Source organism: Monocercomonoides exilis, assembly GCF_001643675.1.
Source record: "Monocercomonoides exilis strain PA203 chromosome Unknown scaffold2-2631571, whole genome shotgun sequence".
In the NCBI taxonomy this organism is placed as follows: Eukaryota; Preaxostyla; order Oxymonadida; family Polymastigidae; genus Monocercomonoides; species Monocercomonoides exilis.
Window position 1 is genome coordinate 2,414,729 of NW_027150547.1, and position 17,421 is coordinate 2,432,149.

The following is a 17,421-nucleotide window of genomic DNA, read 5'->3' on the forward strand; positions in this document are numbered from 1 at the left end:
TCAAACAGTCTGATCCTATTGATCAATGAAGTATAAGTATTTATTTGATAACTTAACTCGTTTGTTTGGATTGAACACATTGAATAATATTTCCAAAAATTAAAGGATGTCATTTCAAACAACATCACAATCCTCAAACTTACGTAATTCTTCTTCAATAAAGCGTTCTCAGAGAGGTGTATTTTTTAAGCCTGGTATTGCCAGTACTGACGTTTTATCCGTTAGCAGTGGAAGTAAGCAAGCTAACGATGAAGGGATAATCTCTGAAAGGAAGGAAAAATATGAATTGTTACTTGAAAGGGCAAAACAATTGGCAGGATCAATTTCTTTGGTTTGAACAACTTTGAGAGCATCCATATGCTTAAATTTCGTTTTTATTTCGTTTTTAAAATACAGGAAGAACAAAGGATAAAAAGTCATCTTGACAAGCCAACTGGAAATGAGGCCACTCTTTGTGCTCTTCTTAACAGAAGAGAACACGAGCTTGGTTTGTTGAATTTTTTTGTTATTGAAACAATAACTTTAAAATATTCGAAAGATGAAATAGGCAAGCAATTAGACGCATTAGGAGCATTGCACGGAGTTTCTTGAAAGAATATTTATTTTCCGTCAAAATCAAAAATCTTTACTCATTTCATGTTATGTCTCAAGCTCATTGGCCCAAATCATTGGGACAGGAACATAAAAAAATCAAATACTAGCAATAAAAATATAAAAAATTCAAAAAATAAATTTGGAAAATCAAAAGAATACAATTCAAATTGCAGTATGTTGATGATGAACATCAACGGAGAGGAAGACAACAAAAATTATCTTCTTCAAGTAGAGACAGAAAGTGTAGATTACAGCAAAAGATGGATATAACAAAAATAACATTAAAAGAAGTGAAGTTAATGGCTACGAAGGAAACAAATAAACTTTATAAAAAACATACAGAAAGTGTATAGAAATGGAAGAGTCTGTCTCCCGAAAAATAAATGTTGTAATGTGGAATGTGAAAAAGAAATGGAATTTTAACAATCAATTGATACAAGCAATAAAGATAAAGTTTGTTAAAAACTAGTTTTTTAACTTTTGCTTTAGAGTTTTACTCCTTCATGGCATCAGTTGCAGTCTTTACTGGAGCGTACATTTCATTGCGGCGAAGCACTTTCTCATCGTCATCTCTCAGCTTTCCAAAGATAGCTTCTTTGAGTTTATTGGCACACGGAAGCTTCATTGTGGAGATCACTTCGAGGACCATCACAACAGATCCAAATATGCTCATGAATCCCATCACAGTTGACATCAAGTTGGCAAAGAACGAGCCAATCTTCATTCTGAAGACCCAATTCGTGAGGAGAACGGAATGATCCTGCGTGAAATCGACTGATACGCCCAAGCCATATTTGACATTCATCTCATCTTCTGCTGCAGTTGTACCGAGAAGAGTGGCTGATGAGACAATTTGATACCCTTCGTCTTTCGTGTCGTTAGGGAACGTGAACATAGAAGGCATAATGTTGTAGCGAAACACTGTGCTCTGTGCTCCTTTAAATGGCTGAGAACTTGATGACTGTGCAACAAGTGTCCTCGTTGAAAGGCGTTTGTACAAATCTCCTTTTTTCCCTTTCCACCCAAATCCGATTCCTGTGTCAACAGAAACTTTCGCCTCAAGCGCATATGCATGTGCCTTGTCGGTGGTTGTCATCACGCTCATCATTGGATAAGATCCATCCTCTTTAAAGGCAAATTCCACATTATCTCCAGTAACTTTCACAATGCAGTTTTTCACTGGATTCAAATAATCGTTGACTGATGGCTGTTGCTTGCATTGCACTTTAAGATCATGATAAGTTCGAGCTTTGGTATTCTTATCAATTGCTGTAAAATCATCAAAAAAAGAAAGTAAATAAAAAGAGATTGTTGAACATAACAACACAAAATAAACACAAATTTTAAAAATAGAAGAAGATAAGATAAAACAAACTGACTGAAGCTAAATTCCGAGTAGACAGATAAAACTTCGGATGACAGTCTAACCAGTCTGTGACCGTATTCACATCTTCCATTGGGATTCCATTCACACACTCTCCGCAGTAGTCTCTCAGTGTAATTTCTGCGCGGAAGGAGCGCATAACAATCGAGGTCAGATCCAGCGAGGGCTCCATCGATGCAGCTATCACAGACTTCGTCTCAGTTACGTTGTTCCACAGAAACTCCACAACAACAGAAACTGCCGCACATACTGCAAAGCACAGGTACATGATTGAGACAAACCCTCCTATTCTGCTCTTCTTCAGCACTTTAGGTGCAGTGTTGGTGATTGGATCCAACTTATTTGAATGTCTGTCTGAAAACAGATCGAGTTTAAATAGTTTTCCTCGCGTAGGAAGACAGATGCACATGAACGACACGCAAACACCCACAATTGCACCACCCACATAGCATCCAATGGTGATGAACAGAGAGAACTTATCGTTGGTCTCATAGAAAGGTGGCTGTTCATCTTTCTGCTCGTCCATTGATGGCCTTGTGGAGTTGCTGCTCTTCGAGCCAACGGGGCAATAGCTGTCTTTCGGGCACGGTTTGCACTCAACTCTCCCGCTTTCATCATTGTATGTGTTGGCTGGGCATGCTACGCAATGATATCCAGACAGTCCTCCTTCGTAATTGTTGTAGGAACCTGGATTACATTTGGTGCATTCGACTGAATTGAATTTCTTTGCGAATTGTCCAGTTGGGCAGAAGACACAGAACTCGGACTCAGAGTCGAGAGAAAAGGCAAGCTCAGAAGGCTCTCCATACGAAAGGTAAGAAGAAGAGGCAGATTCGTTGAGAGAACTCGAAGATAAAACAGAAGAGAAAGCAGAATGAGCATCTTCCATTTGGAGAAGATCTGTCAATGATGTGTATCTTCGTTGATTATCCCATATCCACAACGATGACAGTGTGCGCATATTTGAATTGTGCAGCATTCTCTGAAATGTCTCCTGTGCAACCATCGCCTGGAAAGTCGACATCGGTTTTTTTGAGGACTTCAATGCTTCCAGCTTCTCAGAATGAGACAAAGAAGAAGAAGAAGAAGTTACTGAAACCACATTGGCATTGGTTGGAAGAGATCCTCCAACATAAGCAGTGTTGCTCAGCGCTTTTGTCTCTACTTTCTTTGTTCCAGGAGAGCAGGTAAAGTTCTTTGTCATGTGGAGAATGAGCAGTTGATTGTGGAATTGATTGTCTGCTGGGAGCTTATTGCCGATGATGTTTCCTCCAAAACAGTACAAGTTGTTTTTATAATATGCAGCTCCTCCGCCAGCCATCGCTGTGAGATCATCTTTCCCTTCGTAGTACTCGAAAACAGGCTTCGAAGGGTCAGAAAGGATCCAATGGTTCACTCTGCACTTGGCTGTGTCAACGTCAAGCCCCGAAAACGAAAGGAATCCGTCTTCGATGGGAGCTGTGTATGATCTGTAATGAATGGGCAGCTTGGCATACTGCTCCTGCTGGGTGTTTGGATACGGCACTTCTGGAAGAGGGTCTCCGTAGAACACAAGAAACTCTCGCTGCTCAGAATCGTCTGCTACAACAGCACGACTTGGCCGCTTCCACTCTTGTTGGCTGCTTGTCACAGACTGGGCATTTGTTGTGTCGTTGTTCTCTTCATTCGACGAAGAAAGAGAAGAAATCAAAGACGTGTAGCTGGAGGTGTCGAGCAACTTTGCTCCGAGATCCTTCATCATTCCGACATCCGGCAAAATGAGATAATCCAATGTGATGCTGGATTCTCTTGTTTCTGAGACACCACCAGCGATGATTATCTGGTCAACCTCGTATGTCTTGCCGTCTCTTTCAATCTTCATCTCCTTCGAATGGATGGCAACATCGTCTCGCTTCTCTAAAATGTAAGGTGGAACAGCAGAAAATGTATCATCATCAGCATCGCCAATATCATATGAATTCACTTTCTCAACTTTACGCTTGATGGGCGTTTCGTATACGCTCATTTTACTTTTTTCATTATTGGAAGCGATATCTTCTTCTTCATCGTACTCTTCTCTTCGCTCAAAATCAATAACCTGCTGCGTGTCTCTTTCCAACGCATTCATCATCCATTGGGTTTCATCAAACTCGCCTTTCTCAAATATTTTTGAAACGTTGGTGTGCAGCTGAGGACGATAGCGCGTTGAAGCTATCTTCCACTTCCACGACATCAATGAAAACACCCAAATCTGATTGGAGACGGATCCATCACTCATTCTGCCTCCAACAACAATAAGATTTTTGTGCAGAATTTTCGTGTAGCAGCCAGATCTTCCCAATGGCTTCAGAGAAGAAAGAGGCTTCATCTTAGACCACGAATGGTCAGTAATAGAATATTCCCAAATGTCGTTCTTCACTTCCTTTACGCCGGTTACTAGATCAACTCCAATTCCTCCAAATATGAATAGACGGCCAGAATGTTCGCACATCCCAAAGTCATACAAGGCAGGTGGAGTTTCTGTGTTCCCTCCTGTTGGCTCTTCTTTGTGCCATTTCTTGGTTGCGATATCGTAAGAATACAAATCATTGAGCACTGCGCCTCCTGTTCCTTGTCCGCCATACACCCACAATCTGCCCAGAGCGCCAACAACACCATGAAGTGCCCGTGGTGAAGGAATGTTAGACACAGTCTCGGACACTCGTGTCCACTCTTTGACGCCAGCAGAAATATCATTCGCATCCAACGTAATTCTGTCTAAATTCCCCAAAATATCTCCATCACGTGTTCCTCCAAACGCAAATCCCCTTCTTGTAACAACTGCTCCTTCTCCTTCGTTCGTTGATTCTTCATCGCAAATGACAAATCCACCTGCCCTGCGCTGATAGCTTTCGTCATGCAACGCATGAACGACAACTTCAACAGTCATTAGCCCTGCATTAGCAACATTCTTGGTGAAGTCAAGAACCAAAAGATCGTTTGCCATTTCTTCAGAAGTGGTCTCTTCATGAAGTCCTCCAAATAGATAAACATAATTTCCATCCCAACAGATTCCTGCCTCCGTTCGTGGAACAACGTTAATTTCTGTTGTTGTGCCTCTCTCAACTAACGGAAGATGTTTCCAATCACCTTCAGTTGGATTATCAACCGGAATTCTATAAACATCTTGCGATTGTTTTGATTTTGATGTGTATCCTCCAAAAATGTATAAATATGATCCTGAAGCGAATGCCCCTCCTCCTGATCTTGTAGCTGGGGCATCTGTATATGTCTTAATGTCCACTTCTCCAAGTAATCTTGTCCAAACTCGTGTTGGAATATGGAACTTCCACACATCATTTGTCTTTCCGTCATTTGTTCTACCACCGAATATATAAAAGTATTCACCATCTTTGCAAAAGTGTGCTGCTTGTCGAGCAGAAGGTCGTTCATGACTTTGAAAAACCTCGGACCAAACTTTTGTTTGCATGTTAAAAGCCCACATATCGTCATAAAACCCGTCAGGGCCCATTCCTCCCCAAATCACAAAATCTGTATCGTCAACATAATAGCTATATTCAACTCGTTGTGGGGTAGTATTAATGCCATTGATCTCAACAGGACGCCAATCCATTGAACCGCTTGTGTAGATAAAGCTCATCACATCTTGTAAATATTGCTTCTTTCCGTCAATACCTGAAAAGCAATAAAATAAATTTTTTGGACATCCGGTAAAACTCGGACGAATTAGAATTGCATTCTGGCGCGGAGAAGGAGGAGATCCTCCTGCTGGGCTTTTTCCAAAGCCTGCGAGAATATTTTGAACCTGAGGATCTGCATCAGCAAATAAGGCATTAATGATAAGCAGTAAAGTGAAATGAAAAGCAAGTTGCATGATGTAGAACGAGAAGGTCCAAGAAATGTTTGATCTTTTGATCAATTATATCATATATTTTAAAGTTGCATTCTTGAGGGATTGAGGCTTCTGAACTTTCAAAAGCATGTCTTTCTTTGCATCAATCAATCATATTTTCAAACACTTTTTTTGGAAGTTCTTTCTATTTTCACTTAAAATTGATATTTTCGTATTTCAGAAAAATAACATGATTAAAAGATAATTAAAAAAATCATAAATATGCACTAATAATCACAGAATCCAAGAATTATGAAAATCAAAGCACTCAATTATCGTCTTTATTTTAATCATTTTAATTGTTATTTCCAAGAATTCGTTTTTCAGAAATCTTTGAATGGGAAAAAAAAAAAAAAAATTTTTTTTTTTTTTAAAAAAAATATGCTTCATTCAAGCTTTTTGTTTTTGTCTTGGTTGTTTCATGAACACGTTCTGAAAACTGAAGATATCAAAAAAACAAACATATTGATTTTTCATCTTTCTTCCCTTTGAATCAATTCTCATAATATCATCTTTGGATAAAAAAACTGTTTTCAACATACAACTTTGGTGTTTATTCTGGAGAAGATTGTTAAATATATGTTTTTTTGTTGTTTCGGAAAGAAAGTTTAAAAAATTATATGTGCATAAAGAATAAGATCGAGAAAATTAATGACAGAAGTTCTTGATAAGCTGCGCAATGAACCTTTGAATAATGATACAAAAGATAAAATATTGTCAACTTATGAAGGACTTGTTGTAGATTATTGCACGCCTTCAATTTGGATTGTGTGCAAATTAATTAAATATTTGAAATAATTTCATCGATTAGTGTTTTATTGTTTTTTAATTCTTTCAAAAATAAAAGGACTATGCACATGCAGCGGATAAAGCTGCTGAATTATCTTTTTCAAACGAAACTTATGATCAGATAGACATTGACAAAATTAGAAGCATTTATAGTCGAGGAATTAGTCTTTGTGGTCATTTTATTGATTCGGTTTGTACAAATTTATAATATTCAAAATTATATTTATTTGTTGATTTATTTTTGGTATTTAAGGCTGCTGAATTGTGGTCAAGTGCCCAAGAGTTTGAATCTAAACAACTGGCAAGAATAACAAAAAAAATTGTCAATGACGAAAATGGAAAAATAGAAAATATTAAAGAAGAAAATATATGTCAGCATTTGCAACAGCTTTCGGAAGAAAACTCGGACTTGTACAAAAAGCAAGTACTGAAAATTCGACAATTGTTTCATCAACAACTGATGATACCAATGCGAGGACTGCGAGATGCATTTCTCGCTATGCATCGCTTTGAAAAGGCTCAGCTTTTAAGCGATGAAAACAAGGAGCAACTTCCTTTTTCGGAATCAGACGAAATGAAAGATGCTCTTGGGATGAACTATGAAATAACGCCATATTACCATCAAGTTGTGTTTTTTTTTTTACTTGAATCAAGATTATTATGATTAATTGTTTTGATTATTTGTATATAAAAACTATTTGCATTATTGTGTCTTGCAATTTTAGTCAATGAATGCAATGTCAGAGAGAAAGCAATTTGAACTTTCAGTTAGTGGAGCGAGTGAAGAAGATCCAAAAAAGCTATCATGGATTGAATACATCGACTTTGAAAAGCAGAAACGAAGAAATACTTTGATGGGAAAACAGAATGAGCAATATGTTCCTCCTTTGTCACAGTCTTCGCGGATAATCGCTTTATTTGAAAGGTTTGACACAAATATTTGTTTCTAATGATTATTTCACCTTTGCACAATTGTCTGAAATGGCTTTTAATATTTGTTGTATATTATTTCATGTTATTTTCCTTGAACATTGAATGTTCTATTGTTGCATTTGATTGAAAGAGCACTTTGGTTTCTGTACAGAGACAGCGACATGTGGATACGATATATCGATTTTTATGAAAATGAATTTGTCGATTTCGAAGTTGCACATCTTCAATATCGTGCAGCAATCGACGCTGCTTCAAAGAGCCAACAGGCATCTGCTTCGTCGAACTCCTCTTCTGCCAAGCAGAAGAAAGCAAAGCCTGCTGTTATCAGCTCGCAGACCAGGGCAGGGCTGCGTGTTGCAGCAGAAAATGCTGTGGAGCAGTTGTATCAGCGTGCAATGAGAAGCTGTGGAAGGAATGAACTCATCTGGGTTGCCTGGATGCGCCACATGGAAAAGAAAAAGATGGCGGTTCCGTTGTTGAATCCAATGACAGTTCTCAATGAGAAATGGGAAAGCTTAAAAAACGATGAAGGAAAGATGGAAATTGAGCCATCTTCAGATGAATCAAAGGAATTCAATTCATCGTCAACAGAATCTTCTAGTGATCTTTCCATCCTTTATTCTTCGCTTGGACAGGTGGAGCAGACAGTGATAAATGCTCTTCAACACGTTTTTCAGCCTGATGCTTCGAAAGTGCGTGAGTCACTGTATTCCCTGCATCATGTACTAGTTCCACCTCGTGATGGAAGAGTGGATGTTGTGTTGGCGTATCTGCAATGGGCAATGAGATGGCTCATAAGAGAGTGGAAGAATGAATGTCTGAATGCAGAGAAGTCGAATGCTGAAGGAAATGAAATGGAGCTGGACGATGCACCTGAAGAGTCTGAGGCAATGAAAAAGAAAAAGAAAAAGGAGCAGCAAAAGAAAGGTGATGGTCAGTTGGACCATGAGCCGTTTGAATTCACTGAAATTTGTCAGCCTTCTCATAAAATAAAAGCAGCTGTGGATGAAATCTTCCAATTTGCTTCATCTTTATGCATAATTAATTCTGCAGAGAATTCAAAGCAAAAAACAACAACTCAAACTTCATTGCCTTCACTTGCATCAATCTTTGGAGTTTTATCTCCATTTGATAGCGTTGATCTCTTCTGCGAAATTGATGTTTATCATGTATTTATTCTGACTGCCCTTTGGAAGCAAACAAAAATTAATGAAAATGCTTCAAAAGTGTCAGCCTCTTCAGCAAGTTCAGAATCAACACAGGATTCTCAATTTGTTGATCGGAACTCAATTGATCAGGAAATTGCATCTTTGACTGAAACGGCTGTGAAAAAAGGAGGAAGACTAAGCAGTTCCATCCGTTTAGGCTTGATAAAAGCAGCTGAGAGGGCCAGTTGCAACTGCGTAAAGTTGATAAGGAGGAATTTCGGAGATGGAGTGCGATATGGTGTGGAAGGAGTGGAAGAGATCGGAAATGAATGGATTCAATGGGAGGAGTGGATGGCAGCGCAGGTGGAGGATGTCGAAAGAGCAAGGATTAGCATCAGAATGCGAGAGGATGAGAGAAGAAGGATAGAAGGGAAAAATCAGAATGTGATTGAAACAACGAAGTGTCCAAGCAAAGCAACGAAGGAAGGAAAACAAAAGAATGAAAATAAAACATTGGAAAAAAATGCAAAGCCACAATTGGAATTTAAGCCAACAAGTAATTCAGCAAAAGCGAATGAAAGAAATGCAGAAGAACAAACAGTTGAAAAACGGAGAGGAGATGATATCGATGAGGAGAATGAGATGGAGCATGAAGAGAAAGAAGAGAATGAAGGAACGCAAGAAGAGCAAATAAAGCCAGATATTCCGCTGAATGAAACAAAGCGAAAGAGAGATCTTAAAGACAGCCAAGAATACATTCAGCTTTCTGTATCTTCGATGCCAAGTACAGACTCATCTGATTCAATCATACAACAAGAACATACTGAGACGCATGTAAGTAATGAAGAAGGAGGCGTCGTGGAGCACAAGCCTTTCTTCACAGATGAAAATACACTCTTTGCGCGGAATGTGGCCAATACAGCGACAGAACAGAAAATACAAGATCTGTTTGAACCAGGTGCTGTGAAGCAAGTTAGGCTGCTTACGAACGAAGATGGCACATTGAGAGGGTTGGGATACATTGAATTTGTGAGTAAGGAGAAAATGGAGGAAGGGCTCAAGAAAGACGGGAGCCTTATTGATGGAAGGCCTATTGCACTTGCTGTGAGCAGGCCGAGGCAAGGGGAGAGGTGGAAAGAGAGCAGAAGAGGAGGAGCACGAAGACATGACGAAGGAAATCAGTGGAGATGGAGCAGAAGAGGCAGAGCTGGGAATTTCTCAGAGGAGAGCGAGAAGGCAAAGGCTTTGAAGCAAGAAACGAAAACTGGGCAAAGGCAGATTCTGTCTATGGTTCCACCTTCGTTGTTGAGGAAGACATGATAAAAAATTTGCACGTGGATGAGTTTTCTTACAATTCTTATTACAAAAAGTCGGAAGGCATTTTAATGTTTTTTCTAAAAAATTTTTTCTCAATTCGAATCTTTTCGTTTATTGTTTATTCCACTTTGATAAAAGACATACAAAGCTGCTCGATAAAACAAACCTGAAAAAGCTGGGGAAAAACGGATAAAAACTCAAGTGATAATTTAACACAAGTGAAATGAGAAAAGAAAAAAAATAATTAGAATCAAATAGAATTAAACAATGTCAGACATATAATTAAAAATACTAACAGTAACATCTGCAGGAATATATCTATACCTGTCAGATGAATATTAAGTTGAAATTCATAAAAGCCAATGAAAGATTTTGAATGTTCACAAAAAACGACTATAAATATAGATAAACAAAGCAAATAAACCAAAAATAAACAATGTTATATTGCATCCTTCAATTATTAAACAATAACACATATTTTGAAGAATGATGCAATTTCGAAGAAAAAGAAATGCAATAAATAATACCATTAAACATATAATATATGCAAAAAATTCCAATAAATAAACATAATGAGCTCATTTATTTGAATGTTTAGTACAAGACGAAGGGTTTTGTGCATGTACAGGGGGAGAGAGAGAATAAGATGATCTGTCCAGCGAAGATGTAGAGCGGATGTTGTAAAGGCGATGGGCAGAACTTGAAAGAGATGAGGAGTGGCGATTGAGAGCAGGCGAATCAGCCAAATGAGAAGGAGAGAAATGAGATGAAGAATAAGAGTTCGGTAAATCTTTAGCTTGTGCTGATTGAGAAGTTAATGAGTGAGAAAGAAGAGGCTGGTGTTCGTTCAAGCTCGTTCTTGATCGAAACCCGCGGAAAGAAGAGTCCGACAGTGAGGCAGGCGATGAAGGAAGGAGGCAATCAGAACACACACTCGATTTTGAGAGGGGAGACTTAACCATTTTGCTGCCATTGCCTCCTTCCCGCCTGATTTGCAGTGACTCAGAAAAGTATTTTTTCTTTTCGGTGGAAGGGAAAGAAGAATTCGATGAATTGGATCTGGTGTATGTGACTGCAGGAGCTGCTGTTCTCGAAAGCGAGCTGTTGGAGCGAGTGTGCAGCGACAACGATGAAGCAGAGGCTGAAGCAGAAGAGGAGAATCCAGGCGAGAGATGTGCTCGGCTGGACGAAGGCAGCTGGAATCTGGGTGTGATGAGGTAGTGGTCGTTTATTGGAGAAAGGCCGTTGCGCTGCTTCTTCTCGTCTTTCCGCTTGAACATCACCAGCTTCTCCATCACATCCAGCGGTGTGCCTGTCTGGATGGTTTCTTGCCATTCTTTCTCTTCCTTCTCTTCCTTCTCCTTTGCGAGCTTCTCCTCTTCTCTGCTTCTCACATGCGGCTCGCCCCTTGCAGAGAGCATAGCAGGTGAAGAGATGGATGTCACACTCATCGACAGCGGCACAGCTATCTTCAGAGGGATTCTTGGCACTTTTGATGAAAGAAGCGGCAGAGGAGGCGATGCAAATGACGAAGCGTTGATGGGCGGAGAGAGATCGGTGGAGGATAGCTTAAGAGAAGGAATAGCAGCTAAATGTTGGAAGTGCGGTTGCTGTTGGTTGGAACGCTGCTCAAATCCTGGTTGAGTTTGCTGTGGATTTTTAGTTGAACTTTTGGATTCTCCAACAGTTTCAAAATCGTCTTCGTATTGTTCTGATTCGTCTGTTTGTTGATTGCTTAAAGAAGAAAACGAAGATGCATTGGGAACAGCTTCTTCTTCTCCATGTTCTTTTGTTTGGATTTCATTTTTATTTTTGTCATCAGTTTGATTGTTCTGCTCTTTTGCTCTTAGTTTTTCTTCATACATTTTTCGTTTCTCTTTCTCTCTTTCTCTCTTCCACATTCTCCTCCATTGCTTTTCTCTTTCTTCTTCCTCCTCCTTCAGCTCCTCCTGTTTCTTTCGTATTTCCTTCTCCACATTCCATGGCTTCCTATCCCCAAATCCATCACTCACTCCTTTGGGTATCATGAAATGAGGCATTCCCCCATTTTCTTTCTCAAAGATTTCCTCCTTTTCTCTCCAAGTCAGCTTATTTTTTGCCCCTTTCTTTTCAACTGGATTTGTTAACGCTTCCAACCGCAATCTCCTTTCTTTCATTCGATCTCTTGCAAGCTTTCTAATCTCTGACAAATTTACACTTTTTTCATTTTTCATAAGATCAGAATCCTGCAAATTTTGTGGCTTGTCTTCACCTTCTGCTTTCCCTTCTTCTTTTTGTTCTGAGTCTTCTGAATGTGTTTTGTCATCAACTTTTGATGCTAGTAATTTAAATTTCGATATTATATCCTGTTGAGGATCTTGTTCTTGCCAGGATAACAGGTTTGTAACTTCCTCCAAAAGTGCAGTAAAATTATGTTCATGTTCCGTGAAAGTTTCAAGAAGATCTGGTGAATCTGATCTTTCAATTTCTTCATTTTTTGTATCTGCTATCTTTGAATTGTCTTCCTTGTTCAATTGTTTCATTATTTCTTCTGAAACATGAGCTGCTGTTTTCACTTCACTATCTAATTCGCTGATAGTTAATTCTTCATCAATTGAATCTGTTTGTAAAAATTTAGCAATCATTAAAACAATAAATTTATAAAAAATTAAATAATTAGAAAATGAAAAATATACAAAGTGTATTCTTCTTTTTGAATGACTGAAGGGAATGAATGTTGTGCTTGGGATGTGTTCTAATTTTATCTTTTCCATTGTATCTCTCAGGAGGATAAAAAATAGGAGGCAGAACAACAGGAGAATTGTCGAGTTGAACATGACCAATAGGTCGGATGTCCATGCCTAAATATAGTAAAGTCAAAAAATGATGAAATTTATTTTTTGAAATATTGTAAGGAAACCTCTATCAAAATATTTTTTGTTTCAATGACTTCAATATAATTATTATGGATAATTAAATCTTTTTTGGTATTCATTTACAGTGTTTTGCGACAGGCATATTTAAAATCAACAAAGATGTCAAAAACGAAAATATGTTAAAAAGAAAAAATTATATTTTATTATTGAAAGAAAATTACGTCATGCTAAGAATTGTTTTAACAATCTGTGTATTGTGTGTATAACTGCTTTTATTCGTGGTGTAATTTGATTGAAATTTAGAATTTCAAATTTGTTTTGTGGAGTTTTAACTCAGAAGACTTCTTCAAAAGAATTACGTGCTCCAGAATTATCAGATGAACAACTAACACAGAAAAAAATAAAGCAAGCTCATTATGTTAATGATGTTGGACATTATATAATGGATACGTTGGCGACTTCGTCTCACACAATTTTCCTTTCACCTTTTTCGATTCATACTGTCTTAATGTTACTGGGGCATGGTGCAACTGGAGAAACAGAGCTTTTGCTGAGATCATTTTTACGAATTCCGTCTGAAGAAGCAAAAATTACAGTATTCTATTTTTATTTTGTGTTTTTTATTTTAGTAATTATTTTCTTTTTCAGCTTGCAGAGATTCAGATTTCATTGACAAAAGCACTCATTCATAGCAATTCCCAACCTTTATATTTGCTTGCAAATTCAATCTGGATAAATGATCATTTTGATGTTTACCAACAGTATATTTCAGATTGTAGCGAAGCCTTTAATGCAACTGCAAAACTTGTGAATTTTGGAGATATAGAGTTTGACGATTATTTATTTTTCAAAAAAATTTTTTTATTACGAGTCATGTTTAGAACAGCCTCCATGATTAACTCTTGGGTCAAAAACTCGACAAATGGTTTAATTGAAAATGCTGTTGAGCAGACGAATATTGAAGACAAAATTATTCTTATAAATACACTTTATTTCAAACAACGATGGGATTATCCTTTTGATCCATCAAAAACAAAGCTACAAACGTTCTTTCTTTTGAATGGAGAAAAAAAAGAGGTAGAGATGATGGAGAAGAATGAAGAAATGTTGTATGTGGAGAATAAGGACGTCAGGGCAATATCAATTTCATTCCGAGACAAAAGAGCGCAATTTATTGTTTTCTTACCAAATCGTATGCTTAGTATTTTTTATCCGAATTGATTTATTTATTTGGTGTATTTCTGATTCTTAGAACGCGATTTTGAATCAATGCAAAGATGCATCTCGAAATACATAGAAGCTGATTGGTTAAACAGCGTAGTTCGTTCAATGGCAATGCGCCGCATGAATGTGCAGCTCCCAAAGATGAAAATCAGCCAAGAAACTAAACTGAAAGATACACTTTCAAAGCTGGGTATTCGGAACATCTTTACAAAAGCAGCAAATTTCTCGAATATTTCTCCGGGCTTTTTTGAGAATGATGGAAATGAATCATTGAAGGCAAGAGAAGGAGAGAGAGATGAAGAAGAGAAAGCGAATCTGTATGTCAGTGATATCGTTCACCATGCTGTCTTGGATGTGAATGAATTGGGAATTGAAGCAGCTGCAGCAACAATCACTTACTCAAACTCTGCTGAAGAGAAAGAGGAGCAGAAGGGAATTGACTTCGTTGTTAATCGTCCGTTTATCGTTGCTATTGTTGAAAAAGATGCAAATCTTATTCTTTTTGAGGGGGCTATTATGGACCCTGTCAATGTTGCCCAAAGCTCCTCTTCTTCAAACAGGAAAAATGCACATATCTACAAACAGCTTCAAGAAAAATATGAGAAGCAAGAACTTTGACAAAAACATGTATTCTTTGGTTAAAGGAATATCTCATATAATTGCAGGTTAAATATCGATTTCATAGATAGCCTTTTGGAATTTGTTGACTGTTCAATAAGTTAAATTATCTTTTTTTTACAATTGATGAATTTTTTAATGATGCCTTCATGACTGGGAAAGTGTTACAAGTCGCAAAAGGTACATTCGAAAAATACCTTTTGACTTTTTCTATTTATGCTTATAATTCGGATAAATACATTTTCGTGCAACACATTAGAAATTCAATATTTTATTTTGTTCACTCTTTTATATTTCTCTTCATTATTTCTTGGAGAAGACGAAATTTGATTTGAAATACTCAATAAAAATGAAAGATAACCAAAAAAAGTAAAGCAATCACTCTGGTCTTACAATAAGAAGGTTCAGAGAAAGGAAAACGTAGGATTAGTATTTGAAGGAAAAGAGAACTAAACAAAGGGAAGTGATGGTAATCATGCTATGTATTGTTGAATAATCGAAATTATAGGAATAAATAACTCGAAAAAAGAGAACTGTTGGCCAAAACACAAAAAGATCACTTAAAGAACCAACCGCATCTTTTTACTAACTTTTGGCTTTGTGTCAGATCCATTGGTGGACGTTTGTTCTTCGGGCCAGAGAAAACGGTCTCCCGTTTCGTCAACAATCAGCTTGTACCAATCACTTCTTGGAGGGAGAAAATCTACAGAAGGAATCTTTTTCCCTTTAATTGTGTTGTGTCTTGCGCCATCAAAGTACACGCGGAACATCTCTTCAAACAGTCCTCTCCACTCAGTCAGGGCTTTTTCTGCCCACACGTTGCACATCTGAGTCAAAAACTCCTTTCCAACTTTCTCGTCACGGCTTAAGAGAGACATGGCTGTGGCATCTGCCTGTCTCAGCGATGCGCGGAAATAGTTCCGCATCTCCTGCTGCTTCGCCTTGGCAACAGGCTTAAGCACCTCGTAGTTTTGGTAGACCCAGTTTGCGACCAGATTGTTCACCCAAAAGACAGAATTCATGCTGAACATCTGCGAAGAGGCATGGTCACGAGTGAGGCAGGAAGGCACATAGTTGATCTGAGGGTAGATTGGGATGTGTATTGAGAGAGAGGCATCGTCAGGAGCAAACCATAACACTGATCCAGCACTCGCTGCTCCATGTGCCGACGATTTTGGTCGTAACTGAGCAACAAAGGACCATCCTGTTTGCTGTTGCCCTGCTCCTCTGTCGTGAACGTATTTCTGTGTAACTGGATCTGGATCAGACACTGTTGCTTCATATACATTCGGTCTGTTACGATATGGTGAGCTGGATTGTCCTGCTCCAATGTCTTTTGTTGGATCCAAAATGGTTCCCTCAAAATGATGACCCATTGCGTTCATCAAATCGTTTAATGTGACTTTCTTGATACCATCAGGCACTTTCATAGAAAACGGAAGACGATTATCCATGTTACGTCCAAGGATATAATCATTATAAATGTTCATGGCTTCTTCTCCTAAGACTGATGCAAAAAATGCCCATATTCTTCCATCGCATTGGCGAACATGAGACTTTCCGGCTTCTTCAAATCCCTCCCCTTTAATTGGACAATATGCATCAGTAAAGTCGAAATGTTCCAAGCTATCAGCATTTGACCATCCTTTTTCCTTTGCAAATTTCAATACATCATCGCTGTACTTCCAAGTTATTGTTTCTTTTTCAGTGCCAACTGTGGTCGTTCGAGGAAGGTTTGCATGTCCACTGATTGATCCATCAGGAATTTTCTGTGCCACATAAACAACACGAGTGCCGGCAGTGCCTGTTGGCTTTCCTTTTCCGATCAAATCCATCACCCAAATTTCATCAAGATCAGCGATCGTGAAGCTTTCTCCAGAAGAACGATATCCATAAGTATTGCAAAGATTTACCATTATATCAATCGCATCACGAGCATTTTTCGCACGTTGAAGTGTGATATATATTAAGCTATGAAATTTTTCAAATGAAACATTATTATTTCATAAATTATTTGTGTAAATGAATAAAAATTAAAGATGAATCTTCGCAAACTTTCCATAATCAATTATCCCTGTTGTGTCAATGCATTCTTCACGGCCTCCCCATGTTGTTTCACCAATTGCAACGTTATTTTCATTCATATTTCCCACAACATTATAAGTGTGTTCAACTTGAGGGATTTCTCCATAATAATCATCAGTAATCTATTAACAAGCAAATTGTTAAATTTTACAAATATAAGTATATATCAAATTAACAACCCAGTCGTAAATTTTTATCTTTTCATCTTTTGGATGATCTCCAGCTGGAAAGTGATATAAATCTCCAAACTGTGTTTTTGAAATTTTGAAAAATAACACAGAAAAAGTGCTTAATAATGAAAAATGCAAACCAATTGATACGCATCAGCGCTATATGTAAACCTGCAAATAATGAAAAATCAAAATAAAAAACAAAAACTACAAAACGAGCATACATATTATGCCCTTCTGCTGATGCTCCTTTTGTTACAATTAAATTGGTACATGCAAATGAGTTTTTAAACAGATTCAAAAAGGTATAAAAATATAAAAAGCTTATCATATTATTGTTGGGATCTAAGCCATATGTTATCTTTTATTGAAAATAAGAAAAAAATTTTAAATCATTATTCATCTGTATTAAATTGCAATAAATAATTACATC

The 17,421-nt window shown here is 37.8% G+C and overlaps 6 protein-coding genes across 6 annotated transcripts; 3 read left to right on the forward strand and 3 right to left on the reverse strand.

Annotated features, from left to right (window-relative positions):
- Positions 1-106: 106 nt before the first annotated feature.
- MONOS_970 (uncharacterized protein) lies at positions 107-591 on the forward strand (the record flags this gene model as incomplete). The annotated part of the gene is made up of 3 exons (XM_067880224.1): positions 107-331; positions 397-487; positions 539-591. The coding sequence occupies 3 exons, from the start codon at positions 107-109 to the stop codon at positions 589-591; spliced, it is 369 nt and encodes a 122-aa protein (XP_067736034.1).
- MONOS_971 (putative kelch repeat and BTB domain-containing protein 5/10) lies at positions 584-5,831 on the reverse strand (the record flags this gene model as incomplete). Its single annotated transcript, XM_067880235.1, has 2 exons — positions 584-1,863; positions 1,970-5,831. 2 exons carry the CDS (start codon positions 5,829-5,831, stop codon positions 1,088-1,090), a joined length of 4,638 nt encoding a protein of 1,545 aa, XP_067736035.1. The 3' UTR covers positions 584-1,087.
- A 646-nt stretch (positions 5,832-6,477) lies between these two features.
- Positions 6,478-10,197, forward strand: MONOS_972 (putative squamous cell carcinoma antigen recognized by T-cells 3). The gene is made up of 5 exons (XM_067880246.1): positions 6,478-6,617; positions 6,697-6,828; positions 6,892-7,263; positions 7,364-7,563; positions 7,702-10,197. The coding sequence occupies exons 1-5, from the start codon at positions 6,501-6,503 to the stop codon at positions 10,037-10,039; spliced, it is 3,159 nt and encodes a 1,052-aa protein (XP_067736036.1). The 5' UTR covers positions 6,478-6,500; the 3' UTR covers positions 10,040-10,197.
- MONOS_973 (uncharacterized protein) lies at positions 10,128-12,874 on the reverse strand (the record flags this gene model as incomplete). The annotated part of the gene is made up of 2 exons (XM_067880257.1): positions 10,128-12,635; positions 12,712-12,874. 2 exons carry the CDS (start codon positions 12,872-12,874, stop codon positions 10,615-10,617), a joined length of 2,184 nt encoding a protein of 727 aa, XP_067736037.1. The 3' UTR covers positions 10,128-10,614.
- Positions 12,875-13,115: 241 nt separating this feature from the next.
- MONOS_974 (putative Serpin (serine protease inhibitor)) lies at positions 13,116-14,733 on the forward strand (the record flags this gene model as incomplete). Its single annotated transcript, XM_067880268.1, has 5 exons — positions 13,116-13,147; positions 13,195-13,486; positions 13,540-13,718; positions 13,773-14,083; positions 14,144-14,733. 5 exons carry the CDS (start codon positions 13,116-13,118, stop codon positions 14,731-14,733), a joined length of 1,404 nt encoding a protein of 467 aa, XP_067736038.1.
- A 269-nt stretch (positions 14,734-15,002) lies between these two features.
- MONOS_975 (putative peptidase C69) lies at positions 15,003-17,335 on the reverse strand. Its single transcript, XM_067880279.1, has 5 exons — positions 17,213-17,335; positions 17,129-17,159; positions 16,998-17,066; positions 16,789-16,940; positions 15,003-16,704 (listed from the first exon to the last, which is right to left on the reverse strand). Exons 1-5 carry the CDS (start codon positions 17,317-17,319, stop codon positions 15,294-15,296), a joined length of 1,770 nt encoding a protein of 589 aa, XP_067736039.1. The 5' UTR covers positions 17,320-17,335; the 3' UTR covers positions 15,003-15,293.
- Positions 17,336-17,421: the final 86 nt, after the last annotated feature.

Excerpts from the sequence above, each read along its gene's own strand:
- MONOS_972 (XM_067880246.1), top strand. The coding sequence starts at position 6,501 with ATGACAGAAGTTCTTGATAAGCTGCGCAATGAACCTTTGAATAATGAT. Across the intron at positions 6,618-6,696 it reads GCACGCCTTCAATTTGGATT|GACTATGCACATGCAGCGGA; the intron begins GTGTGCAAATTA and ends CAAAAATAAAAG. Across the intron at positions 7,264-7,363 it reads TAACGCCATATTACCATCAA|TCAATGAATGCAATGTCAGA; the intron begins GTTGTGTTTTTT and ends TTGCAATTTTAG.
- MONOS_975 (XM_067880279.1), bottom strand. The coding sequence starts at position 17,319 with ATGATAAGCTTTTTATATTTTTATACCTTTTTGAATCTGTTTAAAAAC. Across the intron at positions 17,160-17,212 it reads TCAGCAGAAGGGCATAATAT|GTTTACATATAGCGCTGATG; the intron begins GTATGCTCGTTT and ends CATTATTTGCAG. Across the intron at positions 16,941-16,997 it reads AGATAAAAATTTACGACTGG|ATTACTGATGATTATTATGG; the intron begins GTTGTTAATTTG and ends GCTTGTTAATAG.